The 12,916-nt window shown below is 40.6% G+C and overlaps 1 protein-coding gene across 1 annotated transcript in view; it reads left to right on the plus strand.

Moving 5' to 3' along the window:
• Positions 1–375: 375 nt before the first annotated feature.
• The window catches only part of LOC311131162 (apoptosis-stimulating of p53 protein 2-like), a gene marked incomplete at its 3' end in the record, with an annotated part of 45,008 nt that continues 32,467 nt past the window's right edge, over positions 376–12,916 (plus strand). The window contains exon 1 of the mRNA XM_084164005.1: positions 376–507. Within this exon, the coding sequence (XP_084020131.1) occupies positions 481–507 (27 nt within the window). The 5' untranslated portion in view covers positions 376–480. The remainder of the gene's footprint in view (positions 508–12,916) is intronic.

Here is a 12,916-nt window from a genome sequence, read left to right on the forward strand (position 1 = left end):
CAACCGATAGCTTTTCTAGTTGGCAAGTGCCCTTATAGATACACATTCGTCTAAAAATGTAAGTCTTTAATAGATAGGGATAAAAATGGATTGAAAATTGGATTTAACAGTGGACGTACAGTAGACTATTTCTGCCGTTCTATTATTCATGGCTGCACATTTGCACAAGACCTTTGTTGGGCCAAATGGCCATGTCGATTAGGTGGCCACCGGACTAATCCTGATAAATTATTTCAAGGGATAGATCGTTGTCATTGAGACGAGCCTTGTTACAGTACCAGTGCAACAGGTCTCCAGTAATGACAACATAAATAATTGTGGAACGGGAGAACGTAAAATTAGAGAGGCGCTCGTGCGTATAATAGACGGGGCCGACAGAAAAAAGGAATACATTTGATCGGATGTCACTCCTCTGTTGGATTATCGAATACGTGAGGGATTTAATATCCTCGAGCCGAAGATAGCAGTAGACAACGTTGCATGCGATACGGAGCCAATATGATGCCGGTGAGTTATTGTAACACACATAGCCTAAGGTTTGAGGTCACATGTTCGTGTTATATGATTTAAGATTTCGATTAGACAAGATGAAGAATTGTTTAGCATATGACCTCACTCCTTAGGCTATGTTTTATCTTGTTCCTCAGCCTATAGCATCCCTATTCCTCTGTTATATTGAGACAAAGGCAGGATCACCACACAAAATCTGAACAGGTTTTTAGCACACTGACAATCAACATGTTGCTGGCAACAGACAGTGTAACGAATAGCAGGTTCTGTAAATACTGAATATTTTTGTCATTTAGCAGCCTTACAAGAGCAATTAGGGTTAAGTACCTTGCTCAATGGTACGTCGACAGATTTTTGACCTAGTCAAGTCGGGATTCGAACCAATGACGTTTGAGTTACTGGCCCAACGCTCTTAACCGCTAGGCTACCTGCCGCGCTTGTAGCCTTCCATTTCCAATTGATCACTGGCTGTGTTAATGACTTTCAGTAAACCCAGTCTTCCAATCCAGAGTAATAATAAAGCACAGTGGGCTATTAACTGTTTGTAACCTTGCTTATGAAGTCTGAATACCCCACATCTTGGCCAATTATGGGCTTCCTTGATCAGAGTGTTTTATACAACATTAGCATGAATAACAGTGTAGCATGAATAACAGTAGTGGAATCGGCGGTTTGCCTTCAAAATAAAAGTCCCCCATTGAAACTGATGCAAACAGATAAACATTGTGGAATCATGCCACAATTGTACTAGAAACTGCTAAACAAGGTTGGAGTGTTGTTATATAAATTCTACAAAAGACGATAACTAGTTAATCTGACACAAAAAAGTAAAAAATCATTTGAAATTGCACTGTGGATGTATAGACTTCAGAATTGCAATGGGGGTATACATATATTGCAATGTTACAGCCTTACCTATGGATCTTGGGTCCATTTAAAATGGGGTATCAGCCTACTCAGTGACACCCACAGAACAGAACTGTAAACAGTTTTCACAAATATTAGCTGTCGTAGCTCTTATTGCGGGACTCTGAAACCACTGTGAAATCAGCAACATATTAAAGGAAAGGTTCACCCATTTTGAATGTTATATTGTTTTTGTGTATCCCTATCCCCTTTTCATGTGTATCTAAGTTATTGGCAATCAAGCAGGCAGAACTCCGTCTGGTATCACATAGCACCTTGATAGTCGTTCTCACTGCACTGGAAGTTAATAGGAATACGACTTTTAGATTGCAAAATGTCTATCATACATGTAAGATTTCAATACTGGCCGATGTCATAACTCGAGAGGATGTCTTCTCTTGAATGTGTCATTGATCATATTTTTGTGATATTCCTACCTTGAGAAATGTGTAATTTAATGGAGGGTTTAGCACATTTTTCCTGTTTGTCTGCCTCTTTAGTCACGGGTGCATTGCATGGTGCCGTTGCTAGAGGTACTGTATTATAGAAAGGAAATAGGAATCCAAGGAATGTATAACGCCCCACCCAGCAGACTGTCGACCAATCGCGTTCACATTGTCATGATGCATCACGCGGTTGCTAAGCTAATCGTCACGCAATCCCTTCTCAAAGTCAGTGTATATGTCAAGAAACGTGCCTATTTTCTTCGAAAGTACTTAATGTTACGATTCCAAAGCTATACGATACTACAGATAGCAATTTCATTATCTCACATCTCGGAAAAGATTTGTAATGTTGTACTTCTTGTTGACGAAATTAGTGCTAATGTTGGGTTTTTGAGCTACCGCCCAATAGACTCCCATTCACTCCTTGACTGAGAGCGCTCCTTGTCCCAGAATCGCCCAGAATGCACCTCACGGCCCACTCTGTGAGGCACATCGATCTGCAGGTTGAACATGGTGAGATTGTAGACTCCTAAATTGATCGTGCAGTTTGTTTAGGCAATTTTACAGCTAACTAGCTACGTTACATGCTGATATTTCTTTGGTATTATTGTGTATAGCTACGTTTGCTAGTTAGCTAGCTAGCCAGCTAGCCAGCCAGCCCATAGAGAGCATTGCATTGTGGATTTTGTAATAGACTTGAGATGCAACAGATTCCCACAACGATTTTCACTATCGCTACCAACCTTACTTTAACGCCAAAATGAAACATTTGTTCACAAAAAATATTGTTCTCACATATTAGTTTTATTTAACACTGTAAATTAAAGGAATGGGTGGTTTTGGGTGGATTCTTCCTTTAAGCTCACCAGTCAACCTATGGATCCTGGGTCTATGAAATGGGGTTTCAGCCTACTCCGTGACACCCACAGATTACAATTCTAAAGAGTATGCACAAATATTAGTGCCGTAGCTCTTATTGCGGGACTTTATTTTCACTAGTTTCATCTGTTTACATCAGTTTCAATGGTGGACTTTTATTTTGAAGGCGAGCCGCTGATTCCACTAATGTTGCTCATGCTAATGTTGTTCAGCAATTCCATGTGTTCTCTGAATGTCTAGCTAGCAGGTTTTGCTTTCCTTAAATCATATCTTATGACTCATAACATTTCTGAAATTAAAGAATGGTTTAAAATCATGCTGCATGCATATGAGGTTAATTGTCAATTAGGCTACTACACCATATTTCGCCTGAAAAGCTTCAGTGGACTACACACAAGTAAAATCCCAATTTAAAGGTTTGTGGTTGTCTGACATGAACTAAGTGTAAGCTGTTCTGTCCATACACAACACTGTTGGATGACATGGTGATAATAATGTTTTTGACCATTGCCTTTTTGTGTGTAAATCCAATGAGTGTCAAGTTGATTGATTGTAATCTCGTAAAAAAAACAACAGCCTCCTGAGTGGCACAGCGGTCTAAGGCACTGCATCGCGTTGCTTGAGGTGTCACTACAGACCCGGGTTTGATCCCAGGCTGTGTCACAGCTGGCAGTGACCAGGAGACCCAGGAGGCAGAGCACAATTGGCTCAGCGTTGTCTGGGTTAGGGGAGGGTTTGGCCGGCCAGGATTTCCTTGTCCCATCGCACTCTAGTGACTCCTTGTGGCGGGCCGGGTGCCTGCAAGCTGACTTCGGTCGCCAGTTGGATGGTGTTTCCTCTGGCACATTGGTGCAGCTGGCTTCTGGGTTAAGCGAGCAGTGCGGCTTGGCAGGATCATGTTTCGGAGGACGCTTGGCTCTCGACCTTCGCCTCTCCCGAGTCCGTAGGGCAGTTGCAGTGATGGGACAAGACTGTAACTACCAATTGGATATCATGAAAAACGGGTAAAAGTACAACAAAATAAAACAGTTTGTGCCCAGTGGGAATAGCCTATTTCACTTCTGGAAAGCCATAATTCATCATTAGGCTTTGGTACTTACATTTGCAATGGCAAACTCGGGAATAACCTCCAGAATCTTAAAGTTTAGCACAATCTGTCAGATTTCCTTCTGTTCAATGCTTATTGAATGAAAAAACTGCGTTTAGGCCTACGCATTTTTAGATCATTTATGTTAAAGCTACAATCCTTAGTTGCTACATCCATTTTTGGACTTATATACCCATTGATTCTTGAAGAATATAACTTATAAATGCCTCATGAGCTTAGTTCAATTGTCGTACCCCATCAGAACCATATAAGATTGTTTTACCCCAATGTTTGTAAAAAAATTAAATAAATGTAAACAAACACTGTATAGCCTCAACATGGTTAAAACTATCATTTTGATATCATGGTTAGTCAGTCCTTGAATCCATATCTCTGTCTATGGATTTTAGTGGTTACATTTCTCCAGGCCCATTTGTTAGCTTTTCACCAAAACAGAGGTGGGGTGCCGCTTTGTTATTGTTTCAACTGCAGATTTTAGTTTTAAAGGTTAAAAAATGACAATTTTTATTAAAATAAAAATAAATTATACAATAGTTTGACAACTCTGTAAGCTTTCAAATGATATCAAACTCAATTGTTGATGTTTTTCAGTGATGAAGATATGGATGTCTAATCTCATGCAAAATGGGTCAACTTTGAGCGCCTTCATGTCCAAAAAGTCACTTTCTGACCACTTCTACCATGGGAAAACATGAATGGAAGGTTTCGTTCAAATCAAAAGGGGTGCTGTCAAAAAGTGATTGAATTCATGTAGAACAGCCCAGCTTACAAAATGTAACCCTTATTGTTTTTTTATACAACGGGCGGTTCTAATCCTGAATGCTGATTGGTTAAAACCGCATTCCAGCCGGTGCCTATTCCACAAGTTACCACCGGCTAAATCTATGACGTTAAAATGCCTATTTACTCTGTTCCATCTGACTGCGCAATCCTCTCTCGCATCAGCCCTGTAAGACAATTTATAAACTTGATCTCACTTGGCAGTGATACTGGAAAACTTGCAGTTGATTACAGGTAAATGCACATTGGAGTTCAAACTGTTTAGGTACAGAAGTACTGATAATGCATACTTTGGTTGAGTGCATCCATTCATAGCAGTCTCAGGCCCTTGCATCGGGAGTAGAATGTATACCATTCATAGTCAAATGAGAGGTAGTGTGAGCCTCAAATCTTACCCCAGACCCAGAGCACAACTGCTGTAACCACTCTTGGGTAAGAGACTTACAAGATCCTCTTTGTGTGCTGCAAGAAAGTGTGACTGAATTTGTTTATAAAACTGTACTATGTGAAACAAAATACAAACTAATCTTCCTACAAATTTGAACAGGCTTTCCTGCATTGCACTAATCTTTGTCAGTCGTACCCTAGACAACCTTTGACTGAATAGGGTTCTACATTTGGATTTTCCATGAGGTGGGTGCAGGTTTCCACACACAATGGGCACAATGGTATTCTATTATTAGCTGGTCTGCAGAATGGTAAATCAAGATATTATCTAAGCTCTTGAGTGTCTCACTTGTTTGGCTCCCCTGAGGTCCGGTGTTTCCAAGTGAGGGTTTACTGTCCTTATAGACCTTGGACATGGTAGAGTACATGGTTACTGTGTAACAATATACCCTAGTGATGTGTGAATTAGAGACAACATGTCATCCTCAACAACATCTAAACATTTTCCCTTTTCTTGTTCAACCAGACACTGTTCTTTAAAAAAAATCTTGACTAATGAGTGTATGACACATCTTGACAACAACAGTTGAACCTAGTGAAGAAGAAGATAGTTGCCTTATCAGTTGTGTAATTTTGCTAGTTAAACATGGGTTGTTGGAAAGTAGACACAAAACAAGAAGTACAGCTATTATTTGAAGAACAATGACCCTGCATTGTTAAACTGTAAAATTGATGAGGGAAATATAACTTAGCATGTCTGTTTGTTCCTCTTGGGAGCCCAATGTTGGCCCAACATCTTGTGTTTCTTTATATAGGTCGAGATCCTGGAAGATCATTGTTAGCCCTGGTAGAATTCATAAATATGGTGCTAAGGCTAAATCTATTTCAGGCTGTTCCATCATGTGGTTATGTGAACTAAGAACTGATTTGGACTCAACTTCCAAGGACCTCCTACCTACAAGTGAGGTATTAGCCAGGGTTAGCACCAAAAGGTAACACCAGTTAAATGGGAGACACGATAATTTTGTGGAAACAACGCAATTATTTAGCAGGGTCAGGGGTGATACAGATAGGGGTAAATAATAGATTAGTTGATAGGCTAGACTCTGTTATCTGGTTCCAAATACCATTGATTACCATTGTTAAACTCATCCCACACCTGAGGTTACGGAGTGCCTTTGCAACTGTTACCACAGTGACCAGTAAGCAAGCACACACACACACACACACACACACACACAATCTTCCTGCTGCTATATTTAGAGCTATTTATAAATTCATTAGGCGATTAGTCAAAAGTACTGCTCCACGGCTGTGGTGGAGATTTTCAATTACATTTCCCATTGTCCCCAATGCTATGTCAAAATGTAAACATTTGAGCGACTGGGTTGTGTTTGCTTTCACCCAGTACTGTTTTTCTGCTCCCAGAGTAATGCTCAGCACAGTGGGGGTTGGGAACGGGGGAGGGTTGCTGCTGCTACGTTGATTCAATAGTAAAGTCACGTGAGCCTGGCCATATGGCCTGGACCCAGGCCGCAGTTTAAAAACATTGGGAGCTGACCGGCGGTGGCGGCTCGCAAGCTTATCCCAATCTGCCAACATTTATTAAAGATCCACTCAACCACAAGTCAAGGGTTAGTGCTAATATCTTTTTTGAAACGCGTAATGGAGAAAATGATACCGCTTTAACTGAAAAGGTCCCCGTTTCAAGAGGAAACGCAACAGTTCTTTGAAGTTGGACTCCGTAGGATGGCTTTGCCCCGATGATGCATGTATCGACAGATGCTCATTTGTTGGATGCTGTTATTGGCATGAATAATCAATGACTCCAGTGGGGTTGGATTACTCCTGTAGCTTGTAACTGCCGTCACAGCAAACTTCATCTCTAGTCACTCTCTATTCCAATTAATTAGCTTTCCATTTGTGTCCGTCATGGTATATCAACAATTCAATCAACCTGTTTAACAAAATGTAATGGTCAGTTGGTCCCATAACAACTTGTGTGTATCATTTCAACTTGTTCTCCTCCCATGCCTACTTTTGAGCGCTCTAGTATTTTTATAAAAATAATAATAATAATAATAATAATAATCACCACAGCACAATAATTCACCAAGAGTGAATGTCACAAAAAAGGTTATTTAGATTTCCTCAAGGCATCTCACACAAGTTGTTTTTTGGGGAGAAATTTGCAGGCGCAAGAAGGGCTTTGTCAGTAATTAGATTTCGGATTAAGACCACCATCCACGATTAATTCAGTCTATCCCTATCAACAGTGAGTTGTTATGAAATACAGAACCTTTTAGTTGACATTTGTTAAAGGAAGGTCATATAGAGCCTCTAGTCCGAGTCATCGTGGTCAAATGCCCGAAGCCTATGTTTATCTCACCTAATAACAGAGGAACAATTTGCAATTACAGCAAACCTTTCCGAAGATCTCATAGCACTTAGCTCATCACCTTATCCTCCACCAATTAGACTCCCTATTGCTAATGAGGTTTATACTCAGTCATACTGATGCGCCATTAATGAGAAGTTTAGCCTAATCGATCTCATTAGATGCCCCACACTGTGAAACATTTTTTATTTATTTTTTTTACCACAGACTAGACCTCGCAGGCCAATGTCTGATAGGAGTAGGGTTAAGTTGCCCCAGATACTCATCATGGGTCAGTTTAGCATTTTTAGGATTGGGGGAGGGGAAGCTGATCCTAGATATGTACTTAGGGGAAACTTCACCCCGGAGCTGTCTGATCTGTCTGAATAGAAGGGCAGTGTTGTGTTATTAGGGCTGCTCCCACACGCAAAGTCAAAGTGCTCTGCCTTTCCCCTGCTGTGTGAATCAGGGGAATTGTATTCAATCAAGCCGCCTGCCATAACAGTGTTTTTATATAGAATCTATCCATAGAATTAGAATTGATTGTTTTCAATTCTATGTGGGCTTTGTTTATCCAACTACTGCCTATGCACACGTCTTATTCTGATAACTGGAATTATCTGTATGTGGAGGCTACCTGGAATACAGTGTAGCCTATAGGACAACTTCTCTCAAAGGCAGTAAAGTATTCTATTCTACTTCTGGTTCTCCAAGATATGCAGTGGGGTCTAAAATTATTGACACCCTTGATAAAGATGAGCAATAATGACTGTATAAAATAAATAATTCAAATACTGAGCTATATTGTATGCTAAAAAAAATTGGGAAATTATATACTAATACAATTGCTTAGAGAAAGAGATTTTGTTTAACAAGTTATATATTTTTTTCCCTCAAAGGTAGGGTTCAAAATGATTGACACCCCTAAAGATTCTTATAAATAAAGTAGTGAAAAGTTTAGTATATGGTCCCATATTCCTAGCACGCAATGACTACATCAAGCTTGTGACTACAAACTTGTTGGATGCATTTGCAGTTCGTTTTGGTTGTGTTTCAGATTAGTTTGTTCCCAATAGAAATGAATGATAAATTATGTATTGAGTCACTTTTATTATAAATAAGAATATAATATGTTTCTAAACACTACTGCATTAATATGTATGCTACTATGATTACGGATAATCCTGAATAAATCCTGAATAATTAGTGAGAAAATTAGAGGGTCAAAGATCATACCTTCAAGACATGCTAACCTTTACCAATAACAGGGGAGGTTACCATGTGTTGGGGGCATGATCTTTGGCCCTCTGTAACTTTCTCACTCATCATTATTCACAATTCATTCAGAATTATTCGTAAATCATGGTAGCGTCCACACTAATGTAGAAGTGTTTAGAAACATATTATATTGTTATTTACAATAAAAGTGACTCCAAAATAACACAATACATTATTTACCATTCATTTCTGTTGGCCACAAAATAATCTGAAACACAACCAAAACTAACTGCAAATACATCCAACAACTTTGAAAGGTCACAAGCTTGATGTAGTCATTTCTTGCTAGGAATATGGGACCAAATACTACACTTCTGACTACTTTATTTATAAGAATCTTTAGGGGTGTCAATCATTTTAACCCGTACCTTTTTGAGATGTTTTTTATATTACTTGCTAAACAAAATCTCTTTCTCTAAGCAAATGTATACAATTATATCATTTCGCAATTTGAATGATTTCTTTTATACAGTCATTATTGCTAATCCTTATCAAGGGTGTTAATAATTTCGGACCCCACTGTACATGCAGTACGAGAACGTCGACGGTGGGGGATAGCACAAGGACATCATCATTGGCGACCCATAAAAAAAAAAGAAGCCACATTTCCATAAGAACTGATTATTCTCTGAGGGGAAAAGAACATTTTACATTTTACATTTTAGTCATTTAGCAGACGCTCTTAACCAGAGCGACTTACAGGAGCAATTAGGGTTAAGTGCCTTGCTCAAGGGCACATTAACGTCATTTAGCAGACGCTCTTAGCCAGAGCGACTCACAAATTGGTGCGTTCACCCTATAGCCAGTGGGATAACCACTTTACAATTTGGGGGGGGGGGGGGGGGGGGGGGGGGGTTAGAAGGAATACTTTAGCCTATCCCAGGTATTCCTTAAAGAGGTGGGGTTTCAAATGTCTCCGGAAGGTGGTGAGTGACTCCGCTGTCCTGGCGTCGTGAGGGAGCTTGTTCCACCATTGGGGTGCCAGAGCAGCGAACAGTTTTGACTGGGCTGAGCGGGAGCTGTGCTTCCGCAGAGGAAGGGGAGCCAGCAGGCCAGAGGTGGATGAACGCAATGTCCTCGTTTGGGTGTAGGGACTGATCAGAGCCTGAAGGTACAGGGGTGCCGTTCCCCTCACTGCTCCAAAGGCAAGCACCATGGTCTTGTAGCGGATGCGAGCTTCAATTGGAAGCCAGAACATTCCCCTATTCTGATAAAGGCTTGGTCATCCACTGCAAGAGTGCATCCAAAATGGTAACCTTTTCCCTACATAGTGCACTACTTTTGACCAGATCCCTATGGGTCCGGATCAAAAGTATTGCACTACATAGGGAATAGGGTTCAATTTGGGACGCAGGCCAAGAGCCAGCAATGATAGATCTCCTATACATTTGTGTATGGAAATACAAGTGTGCTACTTTGCATGTAATTTGATGTTCGGTCGATTTGTATTCGACAGGTCGTACAAAAGCACAATGTATGTCTTTACATGCCATGCATTCAGTGAGTGGTGCCAAGCAAACAGGGACATGCCAGGGAATTAGCAAATGCCTCCAATGTCCGCGTCCCCTTTGAAAAGGGGGGGGGGGTTCAAGCATGGGCTTCCTTAAGTGTATTTAGTCAAAAATGTACCTATTACCATTCAATAAATGAATACATTAGTGTAAGTGTGGTTTAGTTGATGAACAGCGTTAGTTTAAATACATTTTCTGTTGAGAAGTGTGCTGTATACAGAGAAACAAGCTGGGGTCCACATATCTTTTTAAGCAGCTTTACAAGATACAAATAGGACTCAAATCAGCTATATACTGTTAAAGAGTGACTGCCTTTAAAAAGCAACAAATCCCCTTGAAAATGGCCTATGTGGCATTGATAGGAATCAGAAACAGTTATTCTAGTGTCAAAATTGACTACAAAGTGTAAATAGGATAATTTTGGTCATAAAGTCAGTCTCGCCTAAAACTGAGTTTGGAACATCTGTGTGTCACAACAGGTAAATGAAGGTTGGGTTTTGATTTGACGATGTACATTTGCCCACTAACATGGGGTGAACAGCTGCAGTGATAGCTCTCTATCCAGTAGCATATACAGTGAGACAGACTGCCCAGCAGACTTTGTTTACATAAGACAACACGTCGCAAATGTTTTTACTTGAGAAATACTGCACCAAACACCTTAGTTAGATGTAAAATTGCGCAGCTAAAACATCCTCAGCAAAAACGTAAAAATGGATGACAGATTTCTTGAGTTATCCCCGATTCATTCTGGGGATTTTGAGGAAGTGAAATGGGGGACAAACATCATTAACCAAATGTGGAATCAGTCAGGAAACACAGCTCCAAGACTGAAATCCTGTTTTTCTAATGAGCAACAGAAAAACACACTTGTCAATAGGCGTGTTCAGTGGCTCTTTAAAGACGGACTCAGAGTGTTGTAGGTAGACTTAGCAAAATTACATTGTCATGCAAAGTGGGGCGACTTCCTGTTTTAAAGAAATCAACAACAACAAACTTAGAATTTGCCTCTATTTGCCACTCTCCAATGTGGGCATGTCTCAAGGGAGGCCGAATGTTGGCAATTAGTAGTATTTTTGCTGATATTAATTATCTTGTTGTCTGCAAGCAGGAAGTTGCTTGGCTTTGCATGATGATGTCATATGGCAGAATCTACCTTTAAGAGGGCACATGGCCATGATGTTATCCTAGCTCCAATTGCCAGTCTGTGGTTTTCTTGTACTCCTAGCGTGACTAGGACAGAAAGGCAGTCAGTCATATCGCCAGCTGTAGTCTGATCCAGTGCCCAGATTGAGAGCATTTAGGCAAAAAAAGCCTATTTTTAAACCCTTAGTGCACAGCTGCTTCAAACCGGATACTTGAATTGGTGCGTGGAGTGTCAGCCGGCAAGCTTGTGCCTCGATTTCACAAATGTCGGATCAGTCGGCATTGCGAGTGGTTTAGCATTGTTACGTGTCTCTCAGCCACTTCTGTTAAATACCAGATGTTGTGGCGGATGTGGAAGGCTTTATTATTTTATACTGTTGCCTCGACATAATTATGTTTCTCTCCATAATCCACCTGTGCTTGACATCATAGATTTATCATGAATGGTTTCAGGCTTGAAAACCTTCCATAGATTTCAGGAAATTGTTAGACAGCTCAGTTTGACAAAGAATTTGAAAACCACTCAGATCAATAGCTTAGTAAGATCTAAGTCTCCTGATTTTATAGTGGCATCTCCAAATTATAACGGGTTTTAAGCAGAGGTTTTCTGAATGGCAGGTTCTGTCGGTTGTTAGTGGGAACGAAGTGCTGCAGTCTACAGGACAGCTTCCATGTTACTCTCTGTGTGTGTCCCAAATGGCACCCTATGGGCCCTGGTCAAATGCAATGCACTATGTACTGTAGGGAAAAGGGTGCCATTTGGGGCACATCTTCAGTCTAAAGCCCATCTGTTACCTCATTGGTATAGCTCTAACAGGCCACATGCCAGACCACCTCTACGAAGCAACAAGCCAATGATTGCTTTTTGCATCCTCTATACCTTTGGGCAGCGGAATGTGTTTGGCTTGGCCTGCTATTTATGATGCGAAGAAATTGCTGACTTGCACTTGGCTCTATAACCCTTTATTGTCCCCCATATACAGTTGTCACCGTGGTCTGCTGCAGCGTTTGCGCATTTGAAATGAAACTGTTGACCTCCTGTAGAATCTAGTGAAAGGTCAAATTCACAGAACCTGCCCCCTTTTCTCGAGGACCGGTGTCCTTGAAAGTGTTGTCTCGTCATCATGTTTTCGTTTTCAAAGATTGGGGCTTGGCTCTATTGGAATTTGAGACCCAGTTTTCTCTTTTTGAAAAGGTGTTCAGAACTGCATTCACCCCTTCACAATTCCAGAGGGGATTCTGGAGTAGGTACCAGACTGTCCCCATTCTGTCTTTGGGCTGGCTCAGTCCAGATGGCGAAATAACACCATTATTATTCGTGGAATTCCCTATGGTAATTTCTTTGTAAAAGGACCCATAAGCACCAACGTGAAGTTCATAGGACCATGTCAAATTGGGTGACAAATGAAAGCTACGAGTCTATATTTTTGAGAGATTAAGGCATACAGTGCCTTTTGGAAAGTATTCAGACCCCTTGACTTTTTCCACATTTTGTTACGTTACAGCCTTATTCTAAAATTGATTAAAGAAAAAAAAATCCTCAGCAATCTACACACAATACCCCGTAATGACAAAGCGAAAACAGGTT

The sequence above is a fragment of the Coregonus lavaretus genome (genome assembly GCF_964263955.1).
Source record: "Coregonus lavaretus genome assembly, chromosome: 6".
Lineage (NCBI taxonomy): Eukaryota > Metazoa > Chordata > Actinopteri > Salmoniformes > Salmonidae > Coregonus > Coregonus lavaretus.